General features: G+C 46.3%; 1 protein-coding gene across 2 annotated transcripts in view; it reads right to left on the reverse strand.

Moving 5' to 3' along the window:
- Window positions 1–17,284, reverse strand: part of LOC146797515 (inter-alpha-trypsin inhibitor heavy chain H3-like) — a 575,472-nt gene that overhangs the window by 480,580 nt on the left and 77,608 nt on the right. For both annotated transcript variants that reach the window (XM_085624529.1, XM_085624530.1), the window contains exon 4: window positions 9,881–9,985. In XM_085624529.1, the coding sequence (XP_085480655.1) occupies window positions 9,881–9,985 (105 nt within the window). The remainder of the gene's footprint in view (window positions 1–9,880; window positions 9,986–17,284) is intronic.

Genomic DNA, 17,284 nt, shown 5'->3' on the forward strand with positions numbered 1-17,284 from the left:
TCATTTCTGACCCCTTCTGTGGAGCAGGGACAAAGCACAGATTAATAAAACTAAATCGGTGCCCGTCCACTGCTGCCAACATGATTCAAGTACTATTTCTTCCCCTCCCACTTGCCCTGCCTGTTGCTTCCTTCATAGCACTTGTTTCTTATGCTTGCAGCAGTCATTAAGTGTGCCTGTCTTTGTAACTTCCTTTCATCTTGGTCCCATTTTGTGGTTCTGCTTACATGCTACCACTTTTTTTGTTCCTTGTGTTCTTTCTTTAATGTTAATTTGATTTGAGCTTTTGCCACATTTCTTTCTTGATTCCATTGCATGCCATTCCATTTACCCACTTCTTTTTTTATTTTTTTATTAAAATTTTACTTTTACAGCATTTATTAAGAGTATGTGTGTTTTTAGCCAGTCTTACATTTGGGGGTGTTTAGTCTTTTTGCTTTCTTCCAAAGATTTAGGACGGGCCTGATTATGCATTTGGCGTTCCTCCCGTGGTGCGCCATGTCAGCGCTCCGTGGGTGGACCGCCATACAAATCCACACACCACCCGTCCGATTAGGAGTTTAATCCTGGACTGCTGTGGCAGTCCCATGGCAGTGCCTTTCTAAAGCTCCTAGGGGTGCCTTAGGAAGACACCGACAGAGAACCGCCGCAGTACTTTCCTGCATGGTATGCCGTGCAGGAACTGGGGTGCAAACATGCAAGGGGACGCACATGTTCTCCTCTGCATGCATCCTCAGGCCCCCTGAAACACCTCACCATCATCCTTTCCATGGCAGACTCATCGCAATGGAAATGATGTAGGTGAGGCAATTCGTAATATGCTTGGGGTGCTGCATTGGAACCATCAGTATAGTGCTGCCTCGGACCTGGCAGTTGCAGCCTTCCTGTGGCGGTCCAGCCTCCAAAATCAGAAAACGGCAGGTGGACTGTTAGACTGACAGTCCACAGACTGACACCAGAACTATGGTAGTCCAATGGACCGGTGTAGTCATAATCAGCCCCTAATTGATTTGCCCAGAATCATAGGATGTTGATCCGATGCCGCCGGGATTTGAACCTAGTTCTCCACAGTTCTAATATCAGCAGCTGCGTCCTTAAGGCCACATCCTCAAAATTAACATACTTGTGATAAAGATGGGTGACAAAGTTTATCTCTGAAGGCTGCATTAGGTAAACAAATGTTGCCTGTGACCTATAAAGAATGGCTGTGACGGCCCCTTCCAGCTACTTTTGCAATTCTTATTTTAGGATCCAGGAAGGGATCCTGAATCTGAGACCAAGGGTGACTGCTACACTAGCACATTGCGCTCAAAGCGAGGTGTGGCCCAGCAGCCAGAGCGGCTGATTCCGGAGCACGGGGCTCACTGTTCGATCACCAAAGGCAGCTAAGCTTAGTATCATGTGACTCTGGGCAATAACTCACTCAATCTCTGAGACGGCCCCCAGCACCTTGAAACCTTAAGGGGTGATACAAATAGGACTTAATAATTATTATTTATTTATTGCAACCCTCAACAAAAGTGGGAGATAGAGACGAACTGACCAAGAAGCATCTGTTACGTATTTCCCAAAAACATGAATAGTTGGTTCTTCTTTAGATGTTTCAATAGAAACATTGTCACAGCATGTTGCCTTAGTTGACATGAAAACTTCACGCTAGGATACTAACTTCTCCTTTTTTCTTATCATGCCTATTCTATTGCTTCCTGAACTGTAGATCAATATTAGACTGTTGATAGTTCTTGTTACACTAAGGCCATAGTCAAGAGAACTACTGCCGCGACGTCATTGGTTAATACCTATTTTTTCCACAACCTTGCCTGCTGTTGTTTCTCCCCATACTCCTCCAAGCACGCACCCTCCCACTTTACTATATGCTGCCTTTGTCACTCACACCATCTCTTGTTCCTTTTAAAGACATAAAATAAAAAGTCAGAGCCATACCACATATTTTGCATACTTTTAGCCACGCAGCATCTTACCCTTACTACTGTATAACGTAGCTAAAACTCTGCTAAGGGCTACAGCTATGAAGATAAACATCTGTTGCTTTTGACAATGTTTTCGTCTTATTTCTTAACGCCCATTCTGTCAATTCTAACAATTGCCTAACTCGCAAATGAAGTTATCTCTATACGTTATCACTCTGTGGGGCATATTAACAAGGCGGCGATATGAAATTATCGACGCTTTTGCGTCCATTTTCAGGCGAAAAGCGGTGATAATTTCATCGTCTTATCAGCAAAGACACTCTATCGCATGTCTTGCTGACTTAGCGCCCGTTTTCAGCACGCCTAACTTTGCATCGCTAATGAGATGCAAAGTAGGCATGGCTGTGAAACCAACCAGGGAAAATATCGTGAAGGCAGCTTTGCGATATTAACAAGGAAGGGTAGCGATTTTTTAAATCGCGTTAAGTATGCCTTAACGCAGGAATTTAACGTCTGTTAAATTCCTGACTAAGGCATACTTAACATGGGGGGTGGATTGTGTGGCTAAGACCACAGGTCTTATCATCTCGGATATCGCCGTTTTCCACCATGGAAAACGGTGATATCCACACTATCTCTGGAATTTTTATCGCCTCGGTGATGCGCGTTGTTAATAACGTGCTAACCGGGCAATAAATTCCAGAGATAGCCGGCGATAAATATGCAAGCGCTAAGCGCGCTTTGCGATATTTATCGCCGGCCCTTGTTAATATGCCCCTGTAACGCCTGCTTATTGCTTTATACACAACGGAAATCAACTTACAGACTCCTATCTTGTTTTATTATATATTTAAAAACACATGAAATATTTATTTTGCTTCATCTCTGCCTTCCTTATTCTGCCTTGCCCTATACCTCTGGTTAAAGCACCACAACTCCTCAACAAGGTCAGATAAATACATTTTGGAACCATGTCCCTTTTGGCACTAGGACATATAAACCAAAAGAACACCAATAGTATCAAAATGCAGTGTAATTCCTTCAAATAAACACTTGCTATATTTGTGTACTAACAAGCTGCTAGTGTTGCTTTTGTAAATGATTTTATTGTTTGCCTCTTTCCATCATTGCCTCCTTTTTAGGTCTCGCCTAGACAGCGCTTGCGCTGTCTCTCCGAGACATGCAGTATACACTTTAGTGTAGAAGCTTCATGGAAGCTCCGCCCACTCTCCGCCCATCTATTCCATTGGTTTAGGTCAGTAAATGCTGCCTTCCCATTGGTATAAGGCTTGTTAGTCCCGCCTCGTGACGATTATGTCGTCATTTGTATCCTTCCAAGGCTACCGGCCCCTTTACTCACGGCACTTTTTTCTGGCCTGCAGCCTAATTACAACAGCGTGCACGCAATGACGTGCTCTCTTCCTGGACGGCTTTACGGAATGCAGAGGGCGAGCCTAACTGGAGCAGAGTAGAATTTGCATTTGCAATGCGTCGGTCTCGCGTTTGTGATCTGCATTAACCCTGCCTGGCAGCAAGTCGCCATGTCTGCCAGCGAGTCACCATATTCGGGGCTACTTTCCTCCGTCTTCTAAAGTTGTTTTGCGCTCACCTCCCTGAGAAGCAGCTGCTTGAAAATCGTTCTGCGCGGCCAGGGTTGCGGGCGGCCCCTCCGCGCCAGCACAGACTCCCCAAGTCCTGCCTGGTGCCCCCTCCCTCACCTGTGCTCCTCATCCAGGGGTAGATGCGTAGGCTGCTGCCTCCCTTCAGCTCCTGCTCCCGGCTCGGGTGCTCCTTGGCGCTGCCGCCCTGCTTCGAGGGGTCACCTGCCGGGCACATCATGGGCAGGTTCTGGTCATAAGGAGAGCACTGCATGTTGAAGGATGCCTCCTCCAGGTCGTAGCTGGCCGGGTAGAGCCCCGGGGTGCTGTGGGGTTGCAGGCTGTTCCCATTGCTTTAAAGTCCCGAGATGTAAGCGCCCTACGAGGCCGGCGCATAAGCCCCCGGCCGCTGGGGGTTAGAGGCAAAGGCGCAAGAAGTTGCTCGGGGAAGACCCCGGCAGGGAAGACAGACCCGGTAGCCTGGTATTTGGAGAACAGGACATTGGCATAATACAGGCATAATACAGTTAACTCATAATCCAGCCGGATGATTTGTGGGCCGGGACGTGTTGGTGTCAGTTTTACGAGGTACCGTGATATATTACGGAATTAAGAGTTCAGATTTACACCAAAAAGGACCCCCTTTTTCCTTCCGGACCATGTAACTCTGGGGCACGTGACCGGCCCGGGTCCAATCAGGGCTCAGCTTCCCACTGCTCCTGTAATGTTTTTTAGTTGCAGGCAAGCGCGTGAGCGTAACATTGACACAGTTGAAATGTTTTTTTTTCACTTTAAGGCAAACACGCATTTCGAAAAACTTCTAACGTTTGAGCTTATGCAGAGTGGGTTTCCAGGCACGTAATCTTGTTTTACATATTATTATTAAAGCCTCGAGCATCCGGGAACACTAGGAGCCATGTAGGGATCCGGCATAGAATTATCTTTTTTGTTCGCTGCCAGAGGCACGTAGACACACTCACTGGCGACTCTGCAGACTGCAGTGCCGGATTGTTTTAAGCCTGACCCAAAGATGCCCGTCGTTAGCAATGTGGATCCTCCCTGATGCGGGACTGCACAGGCGCAGTGTACTGTGTGCTGCCTCCTCCCCCGCCACCCCCACCTCCCCCTCCCAGGTGGCTATCAGAGGGATACACTCCGCCAATTAGAACGCGGCTTGTTCTGGCGCCGGCCTTGAAGGTGGTCAGTGCAAGAGCAGGCTGATACTGGTGTTCCCTCACAGCCACACAGACAGTCATGCCCCCCTCCCCCTTTACCGTTAAAGTGATCACAGTGGAGGTGTCTAGGAAGTCAAGGGGACGCAGCTGTTGACCGAAGGTGAGTAGATATCTGGGACAATGGAGATGAGAGCCGTGCCGTAGATAGGCATACCTGGATGGCCGATCGGCAGTGCTGTGATGGGGTCCCTTAAAGCTTGCATCCGACTGTGAAGGTGAGAGGACTATGCGAGAGCTACGGCTCCCGATGCTTGATCCCGGCAGGGGGTTAGTAGTCTGGGATGCGCAGCTCCCCGCGAGAAGCTGGGGGCCGCAGACGCTGCTCCGGACCGGGGTTGTTTCACTGTATTCCCCTCTGGCGGTGCAACCGTCATGTCGAGACAATCAACAAGTGGCACTGCTCGCTTTTGGTCATGCCCGAGGAAACCTATTGCTGCAGCCTCGAGGAGCTGCTACTGGATACCAACCAGCTGCGGGAGCTGCTGAAGGTGAGGGGGTGAGGAGGGCCCCCGGACCCAGGGTCAGTCACCTGGGGAGGCGTGCGAGTTGCCACCTGTGTCCCGTCGTGGGCACACTGCATCAGGACACCATGGGGGGGGAGGGAATCGCGGGCTGCACCCGGGAACTCGATGCTGGCAATGGAATGACTGCATACTGCAGCGTGTTCCCCACTTTCCTCCTGCACTGTGGGCTGTGGCACAAATGCAGCCTTTTGTGGACAGCTGTGACATGTTAAGCCAGCTCCAAGCAGGCTTTTATTCTTCCTGATGGACAGAAACTGCTCTAGAGCTCTTCATGAGTGAATCATGAAGAGCAGCACACTCTGGTCGCGGCTGTGCTCAGCAGTGCAGCAGTTGACCGCTGGCGGGGAGTGGTGCAGAGTAAATATTTTGACTTGTTCAATTACGTGGGAAAAGAGCCAAAAGGTATTGACTCGCAGCTTCATGTCGTCTTTTAAATATGTTGATATGCGTTGCTGCTTTTGTTCTAAAACATGAGCACAGTTTGGATTCAAATTTAGTATTAATACGTGTTAACCAGAAATAGATTCCCGCGCGCATAAACTGCTTACTGGGTGAAGAGAATTTGTTAATGACCAAGTGTGCACCAAAAGTACAACTTTTAGTTGCATTTTCCATTGTGGTTAGTTTTAATGTAACCAGGTATGTTTTTTTAGCGTGAAAAAATATTTTTGCAATAAGGTCTTTCAAGCTCTGTTATAGTTTATAAGTCCCTTACTTTCTTTTCAGTGATCTACTTTTATTTTGGAAGAAGTTGAAACCTATTTATTTTTCAAGTAGCACTATTGCCAGTTTTATTCCAACATACAACTGTTTTGGGCAGCTGTCCCTGTTTGATATGTTGGTTTCGGCTGGCACAATTCTGAGCTACACTTCTTGTGATTTGTGACAGGTTTTGCAAACTGAGTAAAGTACGGAAGGTACTGGAGATTGAAAAACACTCTGAAGTCCCCGGACTGGCTTATGACAGATGTTACGTTCTTCAGAGAAAGTTACAATGCTAGGCCTTCTTCACTAGATTGCTTTTTGGTATTAGATCATCATGGTTTCATATGGACAAATTACATCTGCTGTACGTAATCTATTTAAGGCATTATCACATTTTTGCTTTCAAATCTTGTATTTTCAATGAACTAACCACCCGAAGGCCCTGATTTTATAGCAAAAACAGAGCTTTGGACTATACCATTTCCCGTTGAAAGGCAATACTTCTCTCCATGTGTTCCCATACCTGGCTTGTCACCCAATTTGGTGCTTACTTTCCCTCCATATTAAACACTAGTAGATGTTTCAGCACCCAGGCTAACGTGCTGCATAGCTAAATGCATATAAGGTTCCAAAGGCGAGACCGATGCATTGCAAATGCTTGTTACTCTGGCAACAGCCCATTTGGTAATATTTCTTCTTTGTGCCACTTTGACATTTAAGACCATATGCTTGCTTCAGTTTGATTTTTACAATAAATAAATAAATGGGGTGCTTTTTGAAACTGAAATTTCAATCAATCAACTGTAAGATACAACAGGGCCCAAAGTGAAAAAATGACCTCAGTTGGGAACACTACACACCTATTGTAAGTCAAAGTCTCTGTAAAAGATGTGCATTAACTTTTAATTTAGGCACTTTGCTATGCAAATAACAACAGCAATTGTAAACATAGCAGACCATACACAAAGACGTGCTAACTACTGGTGGCCTGAAAATGTCTTAAATCTACAGCTGGGTGGCCACCAACGTTAATCTTAATCCTATAGTATTTTGTCATGGAATGCTGGTACAGTTAGTTTGCCCTGTCACTGAGTTGTAGCTGCTTAAGTTAAGGAGTCTGAGCGCCGTTTTTGGGGTGGATGCTACAAGGTAAAGGCTAATCAATAAAGGGAGGCTAAAAATGCCGAGGTTATTGGTAGTAGATGTGAGATGTATTCGAGGGCTGCAGAATAAATCAATGCTTGCACCATCAGTGACTGCTGGCAGCGCTCTGATTTGGCGGGATTAGCTGCACTGTCAGCCTGTACGCTGCTTCGAGAGGCTTGTGCACTCACGCACTTGGGCATCTCTATCTTGACCACCTTCTGGGTGATGCTCTTCGGATCTGTTTGCTAAACTCGCGTTCCCTGCAGCACAACAGCTGTGTCCTTGTCCTTCCTCCCGCAGTCCACAAAACGTCTCTGCTCCAGGACCAGGGAGGGTGGGAACCTGCAACAAGTACCTCTGCGTATCCATTGCCATCCTTAGGCAACGCAAGAAAAAATCTACCGCACACTTTCGCTACAGAAAATAATATTATATTTTATGTAGGCTTTTCTGATTATACAGACACATTGCATCTAGATAGAATCTACTAGATACAACATGTCTTCATTATTTAAATACTCAATATTACTTCCGTAATTACCAACACAGCAATAATACTTTCAATTATTTTGATGGTCTTCATTACAAATAATTTCCATGCTGCCACTCTATTCCACTCTACGCCCTCGGACTCCACGCCACTCGACTCCAAACCACTCTACAACAGTCCGCACTACTACACTTCATAAAATGCCACTCCACTCAGCGCAAGTCAACTATACGTCATTTAACTAGGCCACTACACTCTATGGCACTCTACACTATGCAACTATAATCCACTCCACTGTTTTCCACCCCACTCAAGGCTCTCTACACCTCAATTTCTCTGTATGCCACTCTATGCCATTGCACATCACTCTATGCCACTCCATTCCAATCTACATTACTCTACGCCATTCTATGCCACTCCTCTCTATGCTACTCTAATCTATGCCATCCAACCTATACCAATTTAATCTACGCCACTATATGGCACTCCACTGTGTGCCATGGCACTCCACTTCACTCTGTCGGTGCCCATCCATGCTACATCACTCTATGCCTCTCCGTTAAATACCATGCTTCTTTATGCCACTAAATTCTACACCATTATACACCACACCAGGCCACTCCACTCTACGCCAAGCTACTCTAATCCTCACCATTCTACTCTATGCCACTCCACTCTGTGCCACTTCCTTACCCTCTATGGCACTCTACGCCACACCCACTCTACCCCACACAACTCTACACTGTGTGCCACTCTACTCTACACCACTCTACACCCCTCCACTCTATGCCACACCACCCTACTCTACTCTACGCCATGTCACTCTACTCTATGCCACTCTACACAATGCCACTCTACATCACTCTACACCACTCTACTCAATGTCACTCTACTCTACACAACAGCACTCCACTCTAACCCACTCTATGCCATTTCACGCACCTCCACACTACATAATTCCACGGTAGGGCATTCTAAGCCAATCCACTACATGGCTCTCTACCACTATACTATACACCACACTACTCTATACCAATCTAATCTATGCCACTCTACTCTAGGCCACTCCACTCCACTGCACTTCATGCCATGCTACTCCACTCTTTATCTCTCACTGTATGCTGTACAACTCTACACCACTACATTTCTCTCTACATCACTGTATGCCATTCCACAGAACGCCACTCCACTCTATGCCACTCTACCCTGTGTCAGTCTACTCTACGACACTCCTCTCCACCTTAAGCTACTATTTGCCACTCCACAACACAGCATTCTGTTGCACTCTCCTCTTCACCACACCACAGTAGCCACTCTGCTGTACAACATGGCTAAAAGACATTGGCAAGGCCAATAGCTCTTACATATAGGAGAACTATTGGCTTTGCCAATGATTGTTTAGCTATTAGTTTGCTAATGGGGTCACTTTTATTTTGTTGCACAGGCTTACTTATTGCCCCATTCCACCACAGGGAACCTGAACATTTAATATGCTACCAGAGACTGCCCCCATCCTCCACCACACTCCAAAAGCAAGACAAAATGACAATCCTGCATTCATCAGAATGGAGTTTTAGATAAATAGTAGAGTGAATCTAAATTTACGAGTGCAACTCTTATGATGTTGACAAACGTGAAATGGAGGGCCAACTGGGAAGACTGGGCAGATATTTGAAGCACTCAAAGCTACCTCTCTGCTATTACCTTTAAACACATACAATTACAAATGTTATCTCGAAAGTTTAACTTCATATCTACAATCCACTTACCGCTAAAACAATATACAGTTGCCTTATGGAATACCCTGGTACTCCGCATGCCCTCTACATAACTCTAAAAAAATAAATAAAACAACTTTGCCAGTTAGAGTGGACCAAAGGGAGGGTAGGCAGGTAGTTCAAGGTTCATTTTAGGAAGTGTGGTTGCTTAAAGGTTCAGACATGCAGTAATAGGCTGTAGGAGAAATGTAAAGTTTTAAATGTTGTAATGCACTACAGTTAAAGGAAATAGCTGAGGGGTGGGCTTCTGGGGAGGACCATAGGGTTCGGGGCTCGGATGTCTATCGAGGTTAAGATTTGTAAAGCGGTTTGCCAGGAAAAATTTGTGATGTGCGCCTGTTTCAATAAAGCAGCGTTTTTCCCACTACAAAGGGGTCTGTGATATGTGCTGCACCCCTATCTCCCAAATGGCAATTATCGTTGAAATAAACACAATTGTTGCAAAACATGTTGACTGTGTTCTGCATCCTTACTTCACGAGTCCTGCAGTCTGTCCACGAGAAACAGCTTGGTCATATTGCTTTTTTGCAGTCTCTTTTTCTTTAACTTTTCCAGGATAGGTGACACCATCAATTGTCCTGCATAGAATAGACAGCCACAATTAACAACATACTACAGATTTCTCATAATGAGTTTGCTACAGGGACCCTAGCACAAAATAGGTTGATCTACTAGAGTTAATACTGTAGCATTACACTATTCTGCTAAGGGCTAATATTCATCTTTAACATGCCCTCTCCCAAGTGTGACAATCAATTACTTTTGTAGCACTCAGCAAAAGGGATACCCGAATATTGAAACATTACATCCATTGAAGTCAAAATAGCTGGCATGCTCTATCTTCATGTTTTCTCCCCCATACCATTGTCAGCAGTGGAGCTCCCACCATCCCAATGTTCCAAGAGATCACTAAAATCACCCTTCATATTTTAGGAGAACAATCTAGCACAGTGGATTATTTAATATGCGCAATAACAATCCCAACTCACACATCTAATACTAAAAGTCAGCATGTATGAATGGATGCCTTGAAATGTACTACTTGATCACGTTATTTCCTTTGAAAATTGATGTATATTTAATGTCATGACTTAAAACATATTTCGTACATACGCGAGGATTGGGGTACGCCTGGGGTACGGTGCGGACATACGCGGGTGGGGGGTACGGTGCGGACATATGCGGGTGGGTGTATGGTGCGGACATACGCAGGTGGGGGGTACGGTGCAGACATACACGGGTGGGGGGGTACGGTGCGAACATACGCACCGTACATACGCACTGTTGGCCTATGTACGGTGCGTACCCCAACAGCGCGTATGTACGCACTGTAAATATGCAATGTTGGGGTACGCACCGTACATGATAGCACGTACGATGTGGTTGATGGCGTGTACGTTGCGTACCGGGCCCCCTTTTTGTCATGCATCGCAGCATGCTTAGCTTTTCCGGCACTTTTTGGCTCCCGTAAAAAAATAGCCGTGTGGACTCAGTGCTGTAGGTACGAATCGTACTTGCTGGTCCGTAAAACGCTGCCTGACTCCATGCGGACGTCGCGTAGGCGCTGTCCAGGATCAGAATAGTAGGTATTTTTTAGCCATACGGTCTTTTTTACGATTCGTACGGAAATGGTATTTCTGTACGAATCGTACTTGCTGGTTTGTAAGGTGGATTTCCCGGGTATGAGTCGTACGGAGAATACGCTCTGTACGACCATTCTTACCCGGTTTTTACAGGATCGGAATCGGCACCCTAATATGTAACCCCTGAAACAGTTGAGGTCTGCTGAATAGGATCCAGTCAAAGGTTGACATAATTGACAATTTGGTAAGTCGACAGAGATTGTTGAGAACATATTTATGCAGTTGCAAGTAGAATTAATGGACTCAGGCAGGAAGAGCATGTTTCCCCACTTGCATCTAAAAAGCAAACGTTTAAACAGTTCATGTTTCCGCCAGCAGTCTTCACAGCCTTGGATTTAAAAACACAACTTGCTTAAGAAACACTAATTTGCTAACTTCTGTTAGGGAAATGCTGTAAATTCCAAATGCACAGTGTATAGGTAACTCAATATAAGACAATCAGCGAAATTGTTCTGGTTTTATTACCTTTGTCTATTATCCTTGTTTTAGCTATTAAATATAATGTAACTTAGCTCAGGCAGCAGTGTGTAGCAGAAGGCCATATACTTTACTGGAAGGTTTACTATTACTAACACCCGTGCATCACTTTTTATACCTTATATACACAGGGACTGGGACTGATGTTTCCAGTATAAGCACAACTATTGACAGCCCATTCAACAAGTTCAGGTAAATGAGGGAAACTTGTCTCAAGACCTCAAGGTAATAAATCATTGTGAATTGCTCCTATAACAACATCTTATTTTGAAAAGGGGCATCTTAGATGAGGGGTGCTATACCCTATATAGAAGATAGCAGACACAGGTGTGAGATGCTCACCCTAATCTTAACAATGCATTAATTCATGCAAGAGTTTGGCTCATTGGAAAAACTAGAACTCAAAAGGGGATTGGAGCACGTTGACAGTGCGCCAGGCTGGAGCATGTTGTGGCTGCAAAGCATGTGATGAACATGTTGGATAGTCAATTAGTGTATTTTGGGTCTGGCAGCACCCAGAAATGAAGAAAAGGGTAGAGGATGAGTTGTGGAAAATCTCCCATAGGGGCCTTTCATGAGCTTTTCATGCAAGAGTTTGGCTCATTGGAAAAACTAGAACTCAAAAGGGGATTGGAGCATGTTGACAGTGCGCCAGGCTGGAGCATGTTGTGGCTGCAAAGCATGTGATGAACATGTTGGATAGTCAATTAGTGTATTTTGGGTCTGGCAGCACCCAGAAATGAAGAAAAGGGTAGAGGATGAGTTGTGGAAAATCTCCCATAGGGGCCTTTCATGAGCTTTTCTACTCCCTAATTAATTCAGTGTACTTGCTGGCAGTGACTCCACTCTGCAGTGGATGATGATAGAGTAAGAGGAGGATCAAGGCAGGAGACAGTCCACCTCTGCTCAAAGTCTCTGAACTTAATTTACATGGCAAGCATGATAGTCAGTTGTACCCCAGAAATCATTATAGAATGCCAATCTTCAAGTCAGCCAAAGGGTTGGCGGTCGTTCCACTGGAGACAACAGAATGGGTATACTAACAGAGCATAAATTGATATGTGGGTAGACACCCATCCCAGGGTGTGCCCTGACATGTGTGCTTGCTCATTCATCTCATGGTACACCGATCTACGTCCCTGAGGAGCAAATATACAATTTGAGTGGTCCTCAGATAACATGGCCTCATTATATCTGCCTAAAAAAAGAATTCCAAGGGAACCTTGAAACAAATGCAAAATATTGTAGGGATGGTACAGCTGTGTTAAAGGTTCTGGACGTTTGTCCTTAAAATAACGGAAAGCATTCTACCAAATGCCATTCTTGGCTGCTCGTGACTTACACGTAAGAGAAAATTAAGAATGGCTGAAATACAAAAGACTATATAAATATACCAGTCTTTACTTTCATTGTGAAAAGATGAGAAAGGAGGAAACAGACAACTCCAGTGAGTCTGCTGTAAATTGCTCTTAAGTTACTGAAACATTTCTAAATGAAATAATGATCAGAAACCTGTATAAGAATGGATTAACACAACCAGAACATCATACTTTCTGTGAACCAGCTAATAGCGAGGGTTGCTGTATGGCTGCAGAGGGGGCAGGGCTTCAGTGCGGACACAAATGTCGAGCTGAGTGCTGAGCTGCAGGGGCCGCAGGTGGCCGGAGTTGTCCGGAAGTGAGTCAACAAGAAAGAGAGTCCTGCCCCCCCTCCCCCGATCGACTGGGTGGCTCTACAGTGCGGCACTCCCCAGGTTTTGCACCCTGTCCTGCTTTCTGCTTCTGAATTGACTGCAGGACAGCCCATTGTGAGAGCAAGGAAAGCTCTCCAGCCCACCAGCCCACTGGGCAGCTCTAAGACTCCAGCAGCCAACCGACCTCAGATGATGCTGCATGAACACCAGTGCACAAGCATACCAGCACACCAGAGCAGAGCGGTTGGGTCAAAGCTGGTCACAAATGCAGGAGGTCAGGTGAGGGGGGAGCTCAGAGGAAGTGAACCACAGAGAGAGGTCCCTGATAAGGGAGACCTCTGTCAGGAAGTTGCATGGGGAGAGCAGAGGTGGTCGAGCTAGGTCTTGGTGCAGCCTTCTAACCTGCCCAAACTGCCAAAGCTGCCTTCAACCTGTAATCTTCCTAATCTAACTCCCAATCCACCACCCACTAAACTTCACCACTGCTGCTCGGCCCCCTACATCTTGTCTCACTGGCCTGCCTGCCCTGGCCTCTCACTTCCACCTCACTTCAGCCTCAGGCCCCTCCAGGCCAGAAAACAAGACAGAAACAAGACAACATGCTTGTGCCCCCCTCCCGCTCAATAATGCTACTAGGCTTCATAGAAGCCTACAGGGAACAAAAATAAGAAAAGAAAAAGGGAGGCAGATATGTGACGTGCAACAAGGGGTCCTCAGCCGCAAATGGACCAAAAACCCAATCACCATGAGGTCAGTGAAGAGACAGGGACCACCGCCCACCGTGGTAAGGGCAAAGGGGAAGAAGATGGATTCTGCAAAAGGAAGGGGTACATCACAACCAACAGTCCCCCTAGTAACTATTGACTCAGGAGTGGACCACAGGTCACGGACATACAGGGCCAGTGCATGGATGAGCCAGCAGCCCACATCAAAAGAAGACTCACTTCCTCCTTGCTTCTTGAAAGATGCAGGCTCAACTATCTTCCCATCCAGCAGTGAAATTCAAGATCTGCAGCCACCACTTGACCCCCTACAATCTTTAGACTCTCAAAGGGCAGACAAGGATCTTACGAACCCTATAAACCCTATTTCCAACCCGGAGGTGTCCAACGGGTAGAGCATTATGGCAACACAAGACCAAACTACCCAACCAAGGCAGTTAATCCAAGAGTGCCACACCAGAGGAAACCAAGGGGATTTGCAGGAGTAGATAAACTGGGCCACCCAGGCAAGACACTAGACAAGTCACCCGGAAGATCTGCTCCCACTGTCTCTGGACAACAGCATGGCCAAGGCACCGGAGGTCGTCACCGACCTAGACGTTAGTCCAAATGCCCCAAAACTCTGTCCAGATCCACATTCTAATAATGTCACCCCAAACCAGCCACAATCAGAATTTCAAGAACAACTCCAAGAACAATCCGAGGTCGAGGATCACCAGGCGGATGAATATGGGGTACTCTCATATCTGGGCACCCAGGAGTGGTCAGAAATGCTGTCCTTCTATGCATTGTATTCACCGCAGAGAGCTTTCCCCTCAACCACCACCCAGGACCTCAAAGCAGGTTCAGAATTGGACACCAAGAAGAGGGTCAGCCCAGGAAGAACGGCTGCACTTGAGATGGATAATGCGTGGGCTTCCCTGATAAATTGCAATCAATGGTAACTGGAATCACTCCAGTACCTGTCTAATAAAATGGACATTCAGCTAACCTTTCTCAATTCCCTGGCTCTTTATGTCGCTAGCATAGAAGAGAAGCTGGGAGATCTAAATTCACTAATCAAGCGGGCAGACCTGGAGGCAAACGTGATCTGCAGCTGGGGCCGGATCATGGATAAGCTGTCCACTCTCCCATCTATGCTTAACAATGTCCTAAACGAGCTCAAGATGGAGCCCAAGAAGAAGCACTCCACCTGGGAGAGAATCCCTGTCACAAGAGCCCCAGATCACAGAGTGACTTGCTTGGAAGCAACAGCGTGGACCAACCCTAAGATATCCAAACCTAAGATATCAAACACCTGCAGCCTGTTCAGGAGTCCGGCCCATCTCTTTTTGACAGACCATTAAGGAACTCCTGCTCCACTGTACTTCCCCCGCAGGAGGTAGCCGAAGTGCAAAACAGAAGGCATAACACAAAAAGAGGAGGATAAAGAGGAGGAAGGGCTGGAATAAAATAACAGTCATGAATCACCCAGCTGTGTATCCCCTCTTCCATCCACAAGAAACCCACTTGGAGGTCAACCACTCTTGACCTGCAACCCAACTACCACACACCTTGGAACTCTCAAATCAACCCACACAAGAGGAACCTCACTCTCCCCGCCGGAACCCTGTGAGGACAAACATGCGGGAAGAAGCAGAAACTGTTTCACCTAAGAAAACATATCACCACACTCACACACAGGGGTCACTTGATCTCCACAAGTCATTCTTCAGGGATCACAGGCAGCTCTTACATGCCCTGCGGCACATTCCTGGCGCCCCTCCAAAATGAACCCAGGAGGGGAGCCTAGAAAGGAGCCTGGTAGCAGCCAGAACAGTGACTAGGCCCAGTAGTAAGCGCATCATGCAGCTCAGGAAGTCTGCATCAACTACCCTACTTCAACACAAGGCATCTCCACCTCGGGCTCAGGCACCTACATGCTGCCCAGGAATGCATGGGGCCACTCCTCAAGGGTTGACAGCACAGAAGATCTAAATATCCAGAGTTAGCTGACGCCAGGCCCCGAATGCCATCCACAACACCTTACCAGTAGGACAAACCATTGCAACTGAAGGGGAGCAAATTCTACCAACAGGGCCCACCTCAACCAGTCTACACCCAAGGGTGCAAGAACACACAGAACCACCCATCTTCAACTTTCAGGCAGATTCTTGTATCCTACTTATCAAAAGACAATTGTGACATGCTAAATAGGGGTAACATTCTACTGCTGATGGTAACTATTCCAACCCTAGCCGACATAAGGTCCACTGACTTGCCCAGAATCGAGTATATTAAACCAGAAATCACCTCTGCTCATTAAGTCACCACGACCACCTGGTGGGTGATCATCATCCACTGTCCAAAAAGTGCTCTTGTAGCAACAAACATTCAAGAAGTGAGACATAAACATCAACCTCCACCACAATATAGGCTACCCACCTCCACTACTCCCCAACTTGGGAAACAAACCCCATGCTGCAGCAAAAAACTCCTGCTCGGTCCTCAGCGGAGCCCGAGTAGAGTCACCCACACAGAAGTGGGCACCCAACGATAGGCAGCACAGAAAACAAGACTCAGAACAGCTTCAGGTACACATAAGCAATCGGAATACCATTAGCCTCATCCTCTCTGGGAATCTGAATTATATCTCCTCAGGACACTAATTGGAAGATTCCCATGAGGACCTCCACTGGCAGTTTCTTTGTACTTTGCATCCACCTGTTCAACTTTAGATTGTACAGTCATCTCCATTTCCTTATTTCAGTGAGTCTCTGCATTTTGCCTACGGGACAAAGAAGACAGCGACCATTGGCCACACAAGACACTCTTCCTAGCAGCAATGTCTGCTTTGGAATCAACAGCAGAAGTTCTACATTTTAGTTATACAACCAACTTTAAGAGAATCAAAACTGCTCTGGGAAACACAGAGGAGATGCTTCAAATGGCAAAGGTTTCATTACAGCACAAGAAACGCCAGCAGGTAGCCTCACTGACAGATAGGAAAGGTTTTCTGCAAACCTAGCAAACTCTTTCTCCACGGCAGTGGAAGAAAGATTCCACCAAAACTCTAGGGAAGCAGGTCAGATATCCATTGCTCATCAAAATCAACCAAAACAACTCAAAAGGGCCAAAACCAGCACATTGAGATCACTGAGATACAAACCTGGGGACTTCAACCTCAATTCTCTACTACACAAACAAAGAAGCTTGTTGAACAAACTAAATGGAATATCAACAGAACTCAAGAAGATGACTTCTGGGCTAAACTATTCTCAGACATCCAATCCAACAACAGCACTCGATTCTGGAGAATGGTAAACAAAATAATGCACCCAGTCCAGGAGGGTGTGACATATT

Source organism: Triturus cristatus, chromosome 9 (genome assembly GCF_964204655.1).
Source record: "Triturus cristatus chromosome 9, aTriCri1.1, whole genome shotgun sequence".
NCBI lineage: Eukaryota > Metazoa > Chordata > Amphibia > Caudata > Salamandridae > Triturus > Triturus cristatus.